Here is a 19,427-nt window from a genome sequence, read left to right on the forward strand (position 1 = left end):
GGGATAGCAAAATCACCTGGAAAGCTTTTTGAAAACACCTATGTTCTACTCAAGTATATCTACATTGGGGTGGGGAAAGAAGTACAAAGAATATTTTGTGCAAAGTAGCTTCCCAGGCGACTTCCTAATACAACCCCTTGGGAACCACTAGTCAGCCTCCTAGAGGCACGGGAGGAGCACTGCAGCACAACCACACAGGATCACAGTAACCACCTAGCACGTTGTAGACGCTCAATAAATATTTGTGGAAGAGAAAGTGTAAATTTCTTAGTTTAGGATACCCATCTCTTCCAAGATCTGGTCTCTACCTACATTTCTCTTGCCCAATTCTGTATCACAACAGGCCTTTCTCACTGTTAAAAAAAAAAAAAAATTAACCAAAACTGGAAATAAGGTGAATGGAGAACTGTAGGCCCCTTCAATGTATACTGAAACACTGTTTAATAGCTCCTCCCAAAGATAGTTAATTATAGTACCACTGACCTGTTTACTTGACTAGGACCCAAATTCCACGAAGTTACAGGTAATGTAGTTTTTAAATAATTTCTGTCCAGCAGACTCCAAAGGTTATAGTTATACTACCCTGTAGGATGTTAACCGATTTTGTATCTAACCTAGCAATTTTATTTCAACGCTTTTATCTTCACTGTCTATACACATTCAGTTCCCAAATACCCGTGGAGCCAGCTTTACCATCTTACTACTGGTGCCCTCATTAATGAGTTAAATAAACCTTTGACTATGTTCATCTCATATTTGTATGAGAGGACGGGACAGGAGGTGAGAATAGAAGAGCACAGTGATTACTGCCTGAGGGACTCCACAGTTTGGCCAGCACAGAACTTTAGTTTTGAACATGAAAGCTTTGAGTGGTGAAATCCCCTTCTACTTGCCAAACGCCTTCCCCTTTTCTTAGTGCATTCATATATTTATATTCACTATCAGGGCCATCCTTGAAGGCACCGAAGGCATTTTTTACTCAACTGGGTCTAATTTTGTTATATGTGCATGTAAACCACATGACAGAAAGGTGTGGAAGAATACCTACCAAACTGCTAAAACAACTCTGTTAGGCAGGTACTTGGGAAGACTGCTGTGAGGGAGACTGCTGGCTTTTTATTTGTACTCCCCCCATGGTGTTTGCCTTACAGCAATGAGAATATGATGTTTTTACAGTTTGAAGAGAAAGCCCAATAAAATGTATTTTACAAAATAAAAAGTAAACTAGGAAACAGCTCACTTGAACAGCTATTCATGGTTTAAGGTATGATTTGGAGGACTGAGATATTATGAACATTAATATTTTGTTTCTCCAGCAAAGCTTTTTTCTCTTAGTAAATATTAAGAACTTTGGGGCCAGGTGCACTGGTACATGCCTGTAGTCCCAACACTTAGGGAGGCCGAGGCAGGCAGATTGCTTGAGTCTAGGAGTTCGAGACCAGCTTTGGTAAAATGGTGAAACCCCATCTCTACGAAAAATACAAAAATTAGCCGGTGTGGTGGTGCGTGCCTGCAGTCTCAGCCACATGGGAGGATCAATTGAGCCCAGGAAGGTGAGGCTGCAGTGAGCCATGATTGCACTACTGCACTCTAGTTTGAGTGAAAGAGCAAACCATGCCTCAAAAAAAAAAAAAAAAAAAAAAAAAAAAAAAGATGGATGGAAGGAAGGAAAGAAGGGAGAAGGGAGGGAGGGAGGGAGGGAAGGAAGGACGACTGTAACTCAAATCTAGGAGAAAAAACCTCCTATAGGTTAATATTATCCTGAAATAATTACATTACAAGGTTGCGTTTTTGTTTTGTTTTGAGAAAGGGTCTCACTCTGTTGCAGAGGCTGGAGTGCAGTGGCATGATCACAGGTCACTACAACCTCTGCCTCCCAGGCTCAACTGATCCTCCCACCTCAGCCTCCGGAGTAGCAGGGACTACAGGCATCTGCCACCACGCCTGGCTAATTTTCTGTTTTTCTTTTTTGGTAGAGACGGGGTCTCACTATGTTGCCTAGACTGGTTTTGAATCCCTTAGCTCAAGCAATCCTCCATGCCTCAGCCTCCCAAAGTGCCCAGATTATAGGTATGAGCCTCTGCACCTGGCCTAGGCCCAAGTTTTTAACTATCCAGAGATATTTTTTTAATTATGGAGGATTTTGTCCCTCCTTTGTACAAGGAAAAAGAAATCTAGAGCAGAATCCCCACGACTTTGTTTTGCGTATGTTTCCTACCAAGTGTTCCTTTTTTCCTCACTCTAGGATTGTAAACCTACACATAGTACACACAATTTGATGATCTCCTTTTCCCCACTTAACGTGTATGAACACATTTCTTCATGTTACTGCATTTATAACAGGGTATTATAAAGCTAGTCTTATAATATCAACTATCTCACAAGGCTTTATTTTTTTTTTTAATTTCTCAATTCAATTACACATTTAAAAAAACCAAAAAACTCTAAGGCTGAGGAGGTCAAGAGAATGGGAAGTAACTGTTAAATTGGTATAGAGTTCATTCTGGGGTTGTGAAAATGTTTCGGAACTAGACAGAGATGGTAGTTGTAAAAACAATTGTGGATATACTAAATGCCACTGAATTGTTCACTTTAAGATGGTTAATTTTATGTTATGTGAACTGTGCGTCAATTAGACAGACAGATACTTAAGGAGAGAAAGTAAAAGGGAATAAAGTATTGACTTCCAAAATCATTGGAAACAAGTTATTGTGGACTGTGCCTTTTAATATATCTCAAAAACAAAACAAAACAAAAAAACCCACTTTACTACCTGCCAAGTGTGGTGGTGATTGCATCTGTAGTCCCAGCTACTTGGGAGGCTGAGGCAGAAGAATCACTTGAGCCTAGAGTTCGAGGACAGCCTGGGCAACATACAGTACTCTCTGAGGGCATAATACAGTCACACCAGATAAACATTTGAAGGCTAGAAAGATACAGAGGATAGGGTATTATGAGGGATTCTGAAGCCAATAGATGGCATTGCTTTGGGGAATATTCACTCTGTTTATACACACTTCATCCAAATCAAGATGTACCCAGGGCAAATATAAAACAGAATGAAAAACATTGCTTTCAATTAAACTCAATTATTGTTAAGAATAGAACAAGTAATTGCACAAATCAAACAATACTACAGATAATCTTAAAACCATTTATTTTAATCACCTTTAGGGGGACTATCTTATTATAAAAGGTAGTTTCAATTTACAGATAGATGAGATTCAAAAGTTTACCTGCAGGATAAACACATCTCCCATGGAAACAGTATTAAAGGTTTCCAGGGTCGTCTGTAAAGCCCTAAATGAAACATAATATAGCTGAAATACTCATATACACGCACATACTTATACATATCCCCACGCAATAAAACCACACAGTAATAAAAATATTTTAGGCTCTGAATATAGTATCCAGCAAAACACAAAAATATTAAACCAAAGTGTTTATTTTTTTAATCTTAAATGCTAGTACTTGAGAGAAAGGGTGATAAGGACAGACACTTGTGAAGGCTCAAAAAGTGAAATCTGGGAATTTATAAGGGCTCTTTAATACACCCAATTACACTTCAAGGTGATGTCAGGGAAAAGGAAGCCATGCAATTTATCTCTCACACTGTTATACTTGGCCATAGCAGCGTGATTGGGAGTCTCATAAATGAAACTCATCTTTTACTCAGATTGTAAAATTTCCTCAAACCAAGATACCCTGTCCTCCAGCAAATTTCTTCGGTTTGCTTGGATTCTTCCAACCCTGACCGCAGTGTCTCACCTCTTGGCCCAGAGGCTGGCACTAACTAGGCTCCTTTCACTGCCTCCTTTTCAGCTACAGCTTCAGAATCTTCTTCTATCCCTGTTCTCACCTCAGCCTCAAGTTCTTCAAGTTGGCAGGAGGGCCCCTTTGTATGGAGGAGATGAAGAAGCTCTATCCTCTCCTGAGCTAGAGCCATTCTCCAGAAGGTAGGAGCTATCACATATGCTGGGCCATGGGGAGGGTGGGAAGAGCCCCAGCCTCTAAAACATGCCTCAGACTCAAGTCTTCCTCCTAAAACCACCTAAACATTTAACTATCCTGAAAACCAGATAACTGAAGGTGCACAAAGGCATCTAAGTGACCTAGAGGCCAAAAGTGGTTTAGTCCATGCTATACTTCCAAACGGAAGGGCAGGATGGCCCTTTATCAAGAGAGACCGGAGCAGAAACCGGGGAGTTCTGTGCCTACAGAGGCCTAGTTACACATGAATCTTTTCAGGTTGTGTTCACAAGAAAAGGAGTTCTTAGAACAAAAGCACATCCACACTGAATATGTTATTTTTACATAGCCACTGATCTTCAACATCCTCTTAGTATGCATATAGAGAATCTCATAATAGAGGATATTTGATATTCGAGGCCTACCAACAAGTCTGGAATTCTAAATTTTTGGACAAAAGGTCATACATGACTGCTTATGACACAACTTCATCACCGTCTCTACACAGAATAATTTAAGCACATAGCACGGACAGGTAAGCCATATATAGTGCATCCATTATTCACCAGCTGTTTCAATTGGGAGAGAAGGCTCTTTATCTTCTCGAGAATTCAGAAAGAAGAGGATCAGATGACTGGGATTCTAGTACTGGCTCTACCATTACTAGCTACAGAAGAGAGAACATCACTACCATTCTGGGTCTATTTCCTTAGTGTAAAATGAAGAGTAGTTGATGATCATGTTCCCTCTAAATTACAAAATTATGCAAAGAACATGCTGGGCACAGTGGCTCACACCTGTAATCACAGCACTTTGGGAGGTCAAGGTGAGAGGACTGCTTGAGCCCAGGAGTTCGAGACCAGCCTGGGCAACACAGGGAAACCCCATATCTACTAAAAAAAAAAAAAAAAAAAAAAAAAAAGATTAGGCGGGCATGGTGGTGCACACCTGTGGTCTCAGCTACTCCAGAGGCTGAGGCGGGAGAATCCCATGAGCCCAGGAAGTCAAGGCTCCAGTGAGCTGAGATCACACCACTGCACTCCAGTCTGGGTGACAAAGCAAGACCCTGTCTCAAAATAAAATAATTTAAAGAATGTACGGATTGGCAAAAGTTAGATGAAACAATCATATCATCCTCCTCCATAAATAAAATTCTTCCAACTCTACTTTCTACCTAAGTCTCTTAAAAGGCTTAACAAAAATATTAACTGCTAATGTAGTATAATTTCCTAAACCAATGGTTTTCAAGTTTTTCTTGCCTGCCATCATCCCTGAGACACAAACACATTCCTACCACATTGCCCATCAGTAATAGCAACTCACTGCAACAAGGGCGTGGGAAGTGCGTGGAATTACCGTTCAGGATCATTACAGACAAACATGCTGCTACAACAGTGAAACTCAGAAACCACCCCCCTACACAATTTTTAAAGTGCAACACTCTAAAAATATTAGCAACCCATAAGGAAACATCTAGGGTATGTTTTTTAAGCAGGTTCATTTTCATTTAGTTAACATTTATATAGTACATCCTGTGTGCTATAAACAGGTGCTATTTAATCCTCTACAATCCAATGAGGTACAGACCATTATTTGGCCTGTTTTACAGATGAGGAAACTGAGGCACAGAGAAGTAATGTAATTTGCTAAATTACTAAGTGATAGGGCTGGAAATTAAACTCATAGAGTGTTTCAACGAACTGACTGTTACAAAGCAGTCGTCCAGGAGACTAAAACTTTTGTTTTAAAAAGATAACATGCTATGTGTTTCTGAGTCTATGTATGTATTACATACCTGCATATAAATTTTTTAAAGACTGGAAATAGCTGTTATCAGTTATGTAAAAGGAATGAGATGGGGATAGGAGCCACTATACTGTTTAAAGTTTTTCAAACGGCATCATTTCTTTTATAATAATAATTAAATTTAAAGTGTTTTTAATTTAAATATACTGGTATTATAAACTTGTCCTAATAAAATGAACTTATTCTGAATTTTCAAGAGTGAGTGGAAAGTTAAATCAAAATCCAAGATTATAACTCTATGGATCTATAAAACTACAATCAACAAAAATTTTGAAATTTTGCAGCAGTTATTAAAACACACAAACACACCGTGAAAGTATCAATAGTAGAAGTGTTATTCCTCTTAAAACTGGAGGATAGGCCAGCATCATCATAAAAATTCTATAAATATTCCAGTACATGTAAGTAAAAATATATTCCAGACAGACCTAACTTACCTTCCAAATGAAACACTTTTAGATACTTAAGAGCAAGACAAAATCTTCGGTACACTGTAAATCCTCTCTGAACTGCATGTCCACAAGCCTATTCTATGCTAAAAGTTGAGAAGTCTCTTCTATCTATAACTTGAATCCCTTGAAATTATTAGGGGGAGGAGTTGGTGAAGTCACAAAAAGAGAGAAAGAACTGAGCCGTAATGTAATCCAGAAAAGAAGGAATCAAGCTACACGAAGCAACTGCCAAGGTGCCCAGGCAGCCCGAGTGCAGCCAAAATCAGTGTCTGATGTCTCCCCAGCCCCGACAACGCTGCTCATTCTGAGAGGGGATGGTTAGGGTTCCCAGGGAACAGGGCAACAGGAGAGTTCTCATAAAGGGCAACGGGAGGTACTCAGGGCCAAAGCGGTGACCAATGCAGAGCTCAGGGAGCCAATCAGAGGTCCCAATACTGGGGAGGAGACAAGGCATGACCACCAAATCCAAAGTGGTCAGAAGTGGCAGCCTGGGACTCAAGGCCAAGATCACAGTACCAAGACTTCAGGTCCAAGGCAGGAAAGATAAAATTATGAAGCAAAGCTTATCTTGGTTGCCTTTCCACTTTCCCACAAAAAATTTTCCCACTTTCCTCTTTTGCCTCTATCCCTGTCTTATTTCTGACAACCAGTCTCTTCTGAATCATTAGATAAGCAGACTTACATTTGCTGGTAAAGTCAGTTCAGCATTTGTCATAACAATCCTCTCCTTTTTGCTTAATGGCTAATGGTAGATTAAAGATGGCCACAAATTCTTTGACATTCTTCCCATGGAGAGACAGGTTTATGTCCTCATTGTCTGAATCTGGGCAGGCTCTGTCACTGCCCCGACACACTGATTATGGCAGAAGTGGTTCTATGTCAACCTGCAACTCCGGGCCTTATGAAATGCACAGCTCCCTCTTGCTATCGCTTGAAATGCTTGCTCTTGGGAAAGCCAGTCGCCATGTAAGAAGTCTAATTACCCAGAGACCAACATGCTGAGAGAAGACCAAACCATGTGCAGGGAGACTGGGGAGATTATGACACCACTGGGGGACAGAGAGACACCACAGAGCATAGAGGTACCAGACAGGTGAGTTAAGAAGACTCTGGAACATCCTCTTCCAAAGTGTCTTCTCAACGCACAGAGTCTGTTAACTCTGTGAGCCCATGTTCTCCACCTGATGCAATCCCAGCCAAGTTCTTCCTGAATTGTTGGCCCGCAAAATTATAAGCAAAATAAAATGGTTGCTTTAGGTTTCTAGGATGTATGGCTATTTGTTATGCAGCAACACATAACCAGACCACCACTTACAGAGAGAGCAGTATCAGTGACGCAGCACCATCCACAACCACCAAACAACTCACTGGAATGACTGATCTGTTGTTTAGGAAAAGTGAGGATGGAAAAGAAACTTCAAAAGGTTTTGTCCAGTAGGATTCAAAGCTATCCAACGACTATACTATTCTCTCTACAACAGAAGTAGTGACAGTAAAGACTTGATATTTATCTTCAACTAAGCTGTAATTGTCCTTTGGACTAAATCTTTCTGTATCACATCAGTATTTTAATAACTCAAATCTAGGTGTGCCACCTCTACCTCAGGACAACCTAATTCTCGAGCACAAACATCATTCCTAACAATAACTCAGTAACAAGTTTAAAACCTTCAAATTGTCAGAGGCACTATTTCCAAAGAAATCCCAAACTCTAGGTAAAGATCCTTAAGAAAGTGCCATAAACAGTGGCAGAAATCCCTTTTCTCTTCATTTAAAGGCACAAAGCCTTATCTTTCATTCCTTTTGCTTCTTTGGATTATGTTACTTAATGAGCATTCTAGGAAACCCCAGGTTTTACTGAAGGTTGAACTTGAAAAAATGCTTCTAAACAATTATAAGAGCTGAGAACATTACTAATTCTGTTTATATTTCTCTTTACTACAAGAGTTCTGACATATGCCTCCGCCAGCATGACTTGATCCCCATTATGCCCAGCAATGCCTGATCCCAGGCCTTTGTAGCTGGAACCACTCACAATTTTCTCACAAAATTCCTAGCAAATTGTTCCACAACTGACCTAAAAAGGAAGGGGCACAGTGACCAGGAAACTCTCCTCCACATTGTTTTGGTTGAACCAGGCAAATTCCTTTATCACCTGCCCTTGAACCCTTCCAGAAGAATTCCGTCCCTCTTTTACACAAAAATGTACCAAACAGAATGAGTTGCCTTTGTAGGAATTTGTTCCTCCGTAGACTCAAAATAAATACGATACAGGTCATGTGACATAATGAACCAAGCACGGGCTTCAGAACCAACTGTCTTAAAGTTGTAGCTCTACCATTTTAGTCTATGACCTTAAGCGAAGTTCGTTTCAGAGCCTGCGTCCTCTCTGTAAAATGGGTCAAATCCCACCTTCTACCTCACATGGCTATGGTAAGGATTTCACAAGACAAACTACATAAAGTGCACACAGCACAGGGCCTAATCAATGCAAAGCACTCAGTGAATGTCAGTTCCACTCCCTCAAACTCCTCCTATACCAGACCTAAAATTAAATTGTATTCAAAACATCAAATACTCAATTTTAATAAGCTTATTTCAAAATTGATGTAACTGTTATAACCACCTTAAATGTCAGAATCATTGAATTTTATGTATCCAGTGTAAAATACTTCAGGAAAAATGCATTTCAGAAGCATATTTTAAGAGATAAGGTTTAGATAACAGAATGGCATTTAAGTACAGAAGCAACTCAAGTGTCAAAACTTTATTAGAATACATCAAACTCAGAAGTATTCAGAAGAGACATTAAATCCTGGTTCACTAATCTAATCAACCAAAATATACCCTGGGTATCTACTTCATTTAGTTCACTGCCAGTACATTATCAGTATAGCAATGAATAAAATGTCAAAATTCAAACGAAGATGCTAAGTTCATTAATGTGAACTGTTCCATATTCCAATATCCAATAAAATGGGGTTACAAGCCAAGTCACTTAGAAATATATTTTAATTTCTAACTTTTGTTTTAGCAAAGAGGCGAGTAAGAATTTCATATCACACCAGATTAAATATATGGTTATCAGCTTATTTTTATGGACAAGTAGGTTTTAACCTCTACCCTAAATAATTCAATTCCTCTTCACTCTATTACCTGGTTCTATTTAAGGAGCAATATCTTTGGTTCTTAGAGGCTAATTTTGGGACTGTGCTCTAGCCTACCTTCCCAACCTTTCCCATGTCAGGGGACACAGAGAAAATAATATCTGTTGGCCGGGCGCGGTGGCTCAAGCCTGTAATCCCAGCACTTTGGGAGGCCGAGATGGGCGGATCACGAGGTCAGGAGATCAAGACCATCCTGGCTAACATGGTGAAACCCCGCCTCCACTAAAAAATACAAAAAAGAAACTAGCCAGGCGAGGTGGCGGGCGCCTGTAGTCCCAGCTACTCGGGAGGCTGAGGCAGGAGAATGGTGTAAACCCGGGAGGCGGAGCTTGCAGTGAGCTGAGATCCGGCCACTGCACTCCAGCCTGGGCGACAGAGCCAGACTCCGTCTCAGGGAAAAAAAAAAAAAAAAAAATTAATATCTGTATGACATATGCACATTAACTGAAGAGGCTTCTCACAGCCAGAAATGATTTGTCTGGGAGCACAGCCACCTCTAGGCTGAGGGGATCATTTATTTCAACACATATGTAATCCATTTGTGGCCCCTCTGATGGGAAGCTATGCTAGCCAACCTTTTACATGGTTATCTAGCAATGCAGGAGGACGTCTCCCGTCTACTCCAGTGTTCACTAGCTGGAACAAAAGACTAGACGTCATTAATCGCTGAGAGGGCTGGGCACAGTGGCTCATGCCTGTAATCCCAACACTTTGGAGGCCAAGGCAGGAGGATTGCTTGAGACCAGGAGTTCTAGATCGGCCTGGGCAACATAGTGAGACCTCGTCTCTACAACGGGAAAATAACTTGAGCGTGGAAGGTAAGGGTTGCTGTGAGCTGAGATAGTGCCACTGCATTCCAGTCTGGGCAACAAAACAAGATCCTGTCTCAAACAAACAAATCACCGAAGGGGACCAGCAGCATCATCTGGGAATCCAAGATGCCATTCCTCTGACGATCTACAGTTAATAACCATCAATCCTCTGAGGCCTATTAGAGAAAACAGATGCTGAAATCCTTATTTCTATCCCATGTAGAACTGTCTTGTCCTACTGCAATTCTATAACTCCAGGGAGTGACCAGTCAACAGTTCAGCATGAAGGAACCTATTGTGAATTAAATTAAATGTAAGCGAGAAGTATCCGAAACAGCTGGTCTGAGCTGAGGTGGCAGAAGAGCACTGATGAGTGTGTACAAGGAACAGTTAACTGCTTAAAACGAACCCTGACCCGGGGTCTATGATCAGCTACTACTTGAGGAAAAACGTCCCCAAGGCTACTTCCAGCTCTCTAATTTCAAGGTTTCCCAACAGAAAAAAAATTACGATAGATAAGTATTTCACTTCAACAGCCTTGGATACAACAGACCGCAGCGGAAGGGAAGTTTGGAGTAGGCAGACAAATAGCTTGAAGTATTATCTTACATATTACTGCTCACACAATTAAAAAGTTAATTTTTTTGTATGTTCTTCCCTGAAGAGACCTGATAATACAAAAATATCTTTGTACAACGGTATTAACTGCTGCATTATTTGTAACTACAAATATTGGAAACAACCTAAATGCCCACACACAGGAGATGGGTTGAATTCACTGTGGCACATCCGCAAATGAAGTACTAGAAGCTGTTTTAAAGAAGAGAATAAGGAAAATTCCTACAAACATGGAGTGACATCCAGGATATACAGCCAAATGAAAAAAACGAAGTCCAAAAGAATGTATTTAGTTTGCTATCTTTTGTGGGGGGGAAAAGAAAATACCCATCTGCTTTTCTTTACAAAAGAAACACAGGAAAGATCAATCAGAAATTAATGAAATTGGTTATCTACAGGGGGTGGATAGGAATGAGTGGCAGGCATTAGTAGTGACACTGTTTAGTACAGCTTTTTGTATAGTTTTAACTTTTGGAACCATGATAATGTTTTATATACTCAAAAAGCAAAATAAAATCAGTAAGGATGAGATTTTAAAAATCTAAACTGGGGCCAGGCACGGTGGCTCACACCTGTAATCCTAGCACTTTGGGAGGCCAAGGTGAGCAGATCACTTGAGGTCAGGAGTTCGAGACCAGCCTGCCAACATGGTGAAACCCCATCTCCACTAAAAATACAAAAATTAGCCAGGCATGGTGGCCCACGCTTGTAATCCCAGCCACTCAGGAGGCTGAGGCAGGAGAATCGATTGAACCCGGGAGGCGGAGTAGTGAGCCGCGACTGTGCCACTGCACTCCAGCCTGGGTACAAGAGCAAAACTCCATCTCAAAAAAAAAAAAAAAATCTAAAATGGAAATCAAACACAAACAAATGAACAAATTTTATGTCAAATAAGTGTATTAAAAGGGAGACTAAAACTAAACCAAGTAACTTTTTAACATAATACTTTTTATGTTGTCAGTATACAGACAAAAAGAACTGTAAACAAGTTTGAACTCTAGTTATAAGGGGTTTTCTTTACAATGGTATGGTTCTTACAATTCTGGAACTATATTCTCTGATTATAGAATTGAGCAAATGAGTACATACTCGTAGATAATGGGAACCAGGTTCTTACTGTTGGAGAAAGGTGTTACAAATATGGAAGGGGGCAAGACTAGGCCTGTGGTGTTGAATGAAATTTTTGGTATCAATATAAAATCATGGTGATAAACACACAAATACACACAGACATAAACAGATGTAGATATGTTTATTTATTTACTTATATTTCTTAGCTCTACTGTGCTGAGAGATTTTAGTTTATAAACGTTACTCCCAGCCAAAAAGAATAAGGGCTACTTGGAGAAATGGCTAATTCCAAGGCTGGAACAGGCTAAGTACAAGATGAGCCTGGAACATCTTATGCCAGAAAGTAAGAAAGGGCTCAAAGAATGATAGCGCGTGTACAAATTACAGCTTAAGGGTGCTCCCACCAGCCAAATATAAGCTAATTTGAGTCTCAAAATAAATAATGAGTACCTTAGAATAAAAAAACAACGATGAGTCCTTATTAAGTAAGCAAATTAACAGTGAGGAGAGAAAGTTCTTTCTTATAGTAGAATGCAAACTAACATGTAGAAGAATTATGAGTCAGAAAATCATCACCTTGCAGTCATCCTACTAATAATTGATTCAGGCAAGAACCATCAATGGATGTGAAACTATTGGATAAAACTTTGGTAAGAAACAGGGTATATACATAATCTAAAAACATTTCCCACAAATTACTTCTTAATAACAAAGGAGAAAACAGTAACTTTATAGCCAATTAACCTACCAAATATTACCTTAATAAAGTAATCAAAGTTAGTATCACCAAAAACAAGACAGACCAATTCTTGATACGATGTCTGAGAAGACACAACATTACTTCTGTGATATTCCTACCAAAAATGCATTAACAGAATCTAATCATGAAGAAACCTCTGAAAACTCAAACTGAAGAACATGATTTATGAAATAACTGAAATGAACTCTTCAAAAATACCAAGACATTATGATGTTGGCTGTGGGTTTAGAATAAGGGGAAAAAAAAAAAAAAAGCCAAAAGCCAAGACATGAAAAACTAAGGCTGAGGAACTACTGGAGATGAAAGAAAACTAGAGTTATGACAACTAAATATAACACATGATCCTTGATTAGATCCAGGGTGGCTGGGGAAGTAAACAGAAAGGAGTAATAACTATGAAGGCCATTGTTGGGACAATTGAGGAAATCTGAACATGGAATGTGCATTAGGTAACAGCATTCTATCAGTATCAAATGTCCGGATTTGACCAATATTCTGTGCTGATTGAAAAGAAAAACCTGGCCAGGCTCGGTGGCTCACGCCTGTAATCCCAACACTTTGGGAGGCTGAGGTGGGCAGATCACGAGGTCAGGAGATCGAGACCATCCTGGTTAACACGGTGAAACCCCATCTCTACCAAAACTACAAAAAATCAGCGGGGCGTGGTGGTGGGCGCCTGTAGTGTCAGCTACTCGAGAGGCTGAGGCAGGAGAATGGCATGAACCTGGGAGGTGGAGCTTGCAGTGGGCTGAAGTCGCGCCACTGCAGTCCAGCCTGGGCGACAGAGTGAGACACCCTCTCAAAAAAAAAAAAAAGAAAAGAAAAGAAAAGAAAAGAAAAGAAAGACCTGTTCTTGGGAAAAAACAAAACTATGGATAAAGGAGTGTTATATCTGTAAATTAATTAGGGGAAATATATAAACAGAGAGTACATATATACATGATAAAACAAATGAGGCAAAATGTGAATGACTGGCAAATCTAAGTATACGGAAGTTCTTTTTACGTACTATTCTTAGCAGTGCTTCTCTGAGTGTAAAGTTATATCAAAATCAAAAGTCTTTTTAAATTTTGAGATTAAAAATCTGTGTTCTTTACTTCCAATTAACAGTTTTTAAAAACTAAAACACAAGGGAGAAGGTTAAATTACCAATGTACAGAGCCAAAAATCTTATAAACCTGGCACCAACTTCCCTTCATTAACGAACGATGAACTAGTCCAATAAAAGTATTACAACGCATTAACTGCAGTAGTCCCAATGACCTTACAACTTTCTTTCACAGGCATACATCTATCCAAAGTCTGGCCTGTGATCTGGCTTTCCAAGCAAGGTCGAACCCCCTGGCTTGCCTATTTTCTCTGCTAACTCTGATAATAGCAACAATATTTTGTTCTGTTTATCAGAGAAGGTAAATCTGAATATAACTTTTTATTCAAATAATGTAAAATTTCAGTTCCGTGATTTAACTCTGAGTAACTAATAAGATCCATTTCTGACAGGGCAAAACATTTTGCCCTAAAAACTGGATTACAAATGACATACATTTAAAAATGGACACCAAACTAAACGTGGCAGACAAATTCTCACTTAGCTCCTCTCCCACCTAAGACCCACTTAAATGACAATAAAGGAAAAAAAAAGATACAAACTCACAAAGATAAAAAGAACATGTGAGGTAACCAAAGCAGACAAAAGATTTCAACAAGTTTTTGAAAGTGAGAAAGAAGTTAGGGGAGCAGTAACAATCTTAGTAGTGCAGAGGAAGCTACAGCCTAAATGTCAGCCAGGAAGAATGCAGATGGGAGGAGCTCTAGGTACAGGGACACAGCAGGCAGCAGGTAAGGACAGGACTGAACATGAGATTAGGGGCTCTAAGGACAACTGAGTCATGGAACTTCTGCAATCTGATCTCAGAACATGAGTGGCCAGGTGCACACCTCCCAGAGGGAAGACCGAAAAACTCAATGGTACCAGAAAAAATTCTCAGCACAGATATGAGTGTCTTCCTCCAATGAAGAAGGTGACTTGCTCCCCACCTCACAGTGAAGCCGACTGTGGACAAGCTCCACCCAGTTACAAAGCTTTTTATATGAAAAAGTTCACTGTTATATGAAAAGACAAAGACAAAACAGATCTTTACAGAAAATCTCCAATCTGAAACAATCATTTTAAAAAGAAAAAGATGAACCCAGGAGAAATAGAAACCACACAGGGAGCACAGCAAAACTTCAAAACCAACACACTCTGAACTGCTGGAGTGGTGAGAAGATAATGCAAAACAATAGCAAGAGGATATGTGAAATGACCGGGAAACAAGAAAGAGCTCTTAAAAATTTTAATTACAATGATCAAAATTCAACAGAAGGGAGGTAAGAAAAAATATCAAGGAAATATACCAGAAACTAGAACCAAAAGGCAAAGAAATAAGAAAATCAGAGACTCCACCCGGGACACCCATCATCCAACTAATAAGAGTTCCAGAAAGAAAAAAAGAACAAATTGGGGGATATAAATGCATGCGGGGAGGAGCACGCTATCAAATTTATAATGCAAAAAAATGTCTTTTAACTCAAGGATGTGAACCTCTACATAAAAAGTCCCTTCAGTTCCCATTAAAAATAAAAGAAAATAAAAGAAAAACTACCCATGCCCAGACATATTTTGAAATTTCAGAATACTGAGGATAAAAAGAATACCCTAAAGAATTCTAGGAAAAAGAATAAAAGGACGTATATGAAGGAGGAAATCAGGAAGGCACCAGGTTTCTCAACAGTAACACTGGAAGCCTAGAAACAAACCAACAATGCCTTTAAAACTCTAAAGGAAAATTATTTTCTTACTAATATTCTCTATTCAGCCAAGCAATCAAGTATAAAAGTAAAATAAAAATGTCAGACTTGCAAGGGGTCAAAAATTTACCTCCCTTAATGTGCCATGGAATTAGAGGAAAAAAAATTTACCTCCTGTGAGAAGGGAGCTTGATGTACTCCAGCAAAACAATGAAATAAACCAAGAAAAAGAAGACATGGGATCCAAGAAATAAGCGATCTAATATTATAAGAGAACGACAGAGGGAAAAACAGGATAAAAACCATCCAGTAGTAGGCCTGGAGAACAACTATTTCAAATGAGAGCAGAGGTCAGAGGGCTCTGGAAAGATGTTTAGAAAAGAGTTAGTGCTTGGAGATTATCTAATCCGTTGAACGGGTTGGAAATTATATTCATAGACCTCTGACAGGCTTAAAGGAACATTTAAGAGAAAATGTGTATAAGGTAAACTAAGCAATTTTTAAAAGACGCAATTATTAACTCATGAAAAAATGAAATGTTGGACAAGAAAGAATAATTAATCACTATAGTAACCAAAATATGTAATCTAATTATATTGGGCAGTGGAGAGACCGAAGGGCAAGCGGTGCAAACACTGAAGTCTTCATTTACCACAGCAAGATATCAAGGAATACTACCTAAAAATGGCAAATTAAGAAATAACAGAGCATTGGTTAGAATTACGCAGGTAAATATGAGACAGAAAGCTAAATAGAGCTTACAGAGATTGTCTGTGGACAGCAGGACTGAAAGTGGAGGCGAGGAAGACTACAATTCTATTTTAAGCCCTTTGATACTATTACCTGTCTCTTTATATTTCAGAAATGTGTATTACTGTTCTGAAAACATGAATTAATCTTCAAATAGTAAATTGATGTAACACTCATATCAATTCATAAAATTGCTCAATTTTTATCTTTTTTATAAAACAGTCTAAAATATATTACACAGCATAAAAATTAGAATAGCAGTTTATCATTGGGGGTCAGGCACCTACTGAATTCCTTATTGCCACTGCAGAGTTAATATGTGTCCTCCACTAGCAAATGTAATTTCAAAGCTGGCCAAAATTTGTCATCTATATGTTAAGAGATTCAGACACCTACAGAGCCAAAGAAGAGAGGGGCATCTGGTCCTGCTGACTTCCCACACAGAGGCAAATTCTGTCCAAGGGGCTGCCCCCAACCCCCAACTGACTCTAGCATTTTACTCTATCTTTAAATGGATTCCTTATGCTTTCACCATGAATGGAAACAACATATAGAAACAATGTGTGTGAAACAACATATTCTCAAAAACTGTAATGCAGTAAACAAATTTGTTATGATTCCTTCTACCACAAATTCAGACTTATTCAGACCTATTTTGGTGAAAAACACCTAATGAAGCTATTATGCTACTCTTGATCTTTATTTTAAATACTGGAACTGTGCTCCTCCTACTTCTAAATGAGGGAAAGGACAGTGGGAGGAAGGATTAAAAACCACTAAAGTCAAAGCAGATTACTAAATCAGAGTCAAAATGGGCCATTTTTGCCTTTGGAAGACTAGACACAAATATCTATAAAAAATTATTAGGAGCTCAAATTGTTTCAAAAATAACTTTTCCTATGAAGCTGATCATAAAGAAAATAAAAACAAAAGCCATGAACTATTTAAAAAATTTTGACATCTAATATCTTCATTTATTTAATACAGCAAGATCTGATGCAATTCCATGCTGTTGCCAACAACCTGAGTAAGCACGTCCATGGTGAAACAGTAGTGGCGCTTCAAAAGACATGAATCAGGTCATAAATGTAAACACCACTCAACTATTATTTCAAAATAATAGTTGCAAGTGTAAGCAATATAAGAAAAGACTCATATATATTTAAGGAAGCACCCCCTCTCACAAGTAAATAAAATAATTGAGAGGTTTAGGGACCTCTTAACATCAAATACTTTCCTTGGAGAACAGTAGCCTTAATATCTGCATTGTACAATTCTCTTCCTCATTCTCTGTGGTTATGTAATAAAGGTTAACACTAAAGTGCAAAGTGGAGGGGGAAAAAGTACAGCACTTGTACTTACTAGGAAACTCTTTATTCTTTTAAAATCAATGGGACTTATTTTGAAGAAATAGAAAAAAGAAATACAAACTTGGCAAACACTTATACTCTGCCCGAGGGTTATATAATCAATATTTCAGAAAATAGGCACTTGCAAACTCCAAAACCATTAACTATTTCAGTTTTTTTAAATAGCTGTTCTAATTATTTAACCAAAACCAAGAGTCAGAATTTTTTTACAATCAATAGATAGAATTTTCAAACATGACCCACATTTTCCCAAAAATCTGTACTATATATTCAAAGGAAAAAACTAGAAATACATATATTTTTTAAATGAGGCTCTAAAAAAACTATATATAAACAAAACATTCAAAGTGAATAAAATGAAACTAATGCATTTAACCCCTCAGAATTAAATTCTCAGAGCACCAATGTTGAGGTCTAGCAGCTACTTCATACACTTAAGGTGAAGTTTGATCCTTCAGTTGTTAGAAAGCAACTTCTCCAATGCTAAAGTATCTCACTGTTAATATCCAAAATAATTCCCATGGAAATAAGAGTTAATCTCAATTAAACCAAAGAACATTTTATTGTGTGCAACTAAAATTAAAATGTGCTCAATCAGCAATTTTTACAATTGTTGGTCTCACAGTCTCTATATTACACAGTTATTTTTTAAATGCCTGATATCATAGTAGAACATTTTTCTAACATGTTGTCTATCAATTATCTCAGGGAAACATTCCAAGTCAGAAATTTGTTTTCTAGAAATTTCAACTTCATCTTCAAAAACTTTAATCAAAATAGTACCCCAGCATTGTGCAACAAATGTTCAAAACAAAGTAATGAACAATTTAAAATCTATTATTTAAAAAAGAAAACCCACCCGGCCTGGTGGCTCACATCTGTAATCCCAGCACTTTGGGAGGCTGAGGTGGAAAGATCACTCAGAGTCAGAAGTTCAAGACCTGGGCAACATCGAGACTCCATCTCTACAAAAAATTTAGAAATTAGCTGGGCGTGGTGGCACGTGCCTGTAGTCCCAGCTACTTGGGAGGCTGAAGTGGAAGGATCACTGAAGCCCAGGAGTTCCAGGCTGTAATGAGCTATGACTGTACCACTGCACTCCAGATTGGGTGACAGAGTGAGACTCCATTTCCAAAAAATAAATAAGTAAGCAAAAATAAAAACCTGAGCTTGGTCATCAAGGACAAAGATTTAAAGAAGCTAAAACAATAACTGTACTTTCTTATAATCAGTTAAATTAAACCTGCAGGAATATGACGGTTAATTTCCAGCCTGCTTTTTCTGGTGATGAGGCAGTACAAGAACAGTTTATAAAATTAAGAGTCTTCAGGGTGGGTGAAGGATAAACAGGCAAGCAATTTCTACAAAGGCTGTCTTAAACCCAGCTAGAACAAAGAAAAAATAACAGGAGAAAACTTCTACTCAAAAATGGAAACAGCTCACACTGATAGAGCTACTGGATTCTAAAGCAGAGTACAAAGTCTCCAAATAAAATCTAGTTGGTTACAATATCTTTGATATAACCTGGCTTATCTTAAAAATAAACTCTCAATTCCCTCTTCAAAATGTCTTATAAAATTATATTAGATAGCATTTATTAATTTTTAAGCATCTAGCTAACGCAAACACTTAAGACAACTGCAAATTTGATTTTTCAATGTCCAAGTTTAATTTAAACAGTTTTCAAAATCTGAAATTGCCTTCCTAAATTCATCTGCGTTGTATATAGCCATAAAAAGCACATTGAAAAGATACACTTTTCCTTGTATCTTAAGAAAGGGGGAGGCCAGGTGCGGTGGCTCACACCTGGGATCCCAGTACTTTGGGAGGCCGAGGTGGGTGGATCACGAGGTCAGGAG

The 19,427-nt window shown here is 38.6% G+C and overlaps 1 protein-coding gene across 3 annotated transcripts in view; it reads right to left on the reverse strand.

Annotated features, from left to right (window-relative positions):
* The window catches only part of LOC105488850 (ubiquitin specific peptidase 3), an 88,749-nt gene that overhangs the window by 61,045 nt on the left and 8,277 nt on the right, over positions 1–19,427 (reverse strand). Inside the window, exons 1-2 of one of the 3 annotated variants that reach the window (XM_011753340.3) lie at positions 3,237–3,751; positions 2,774–2,926 (exon numbers count right to left, since the gene is read on the reverse strand). The exons of 1 other annotated variant lie outside the window; for it this stretch is intronic. In XM_011753340.3, coding sequence (XP_011751642.1) covers positions 2,774–2,798 — 25 coding nt within the window. In that variant the 5' untranslated portion in view covers positions 2,799–2,926; positions 3,237–3,751. Of the gene's footprint in view, positions 1–2,773; positions 2,927–3,236; positions 3,752–19,427 lie in introns of those variants that run through there. One more of the 3 variants, XM_011753347.3, reaches the window with a different exon arrangement.

Source organism: Macaca nemestrina, chromosome 7 (assembly GCF_043159975.1).
Source record: "Macaca nemestrina isolate mMacNem1 chromosome 7, mMacNem.hap1, whole genome shotgun sequence".
Lineage (NCBI taxonomy): Eukaryota > Metazoa > Chordata > Mammalia > Primates > Cercopithecidae > Macaca > Macaca nemestrina.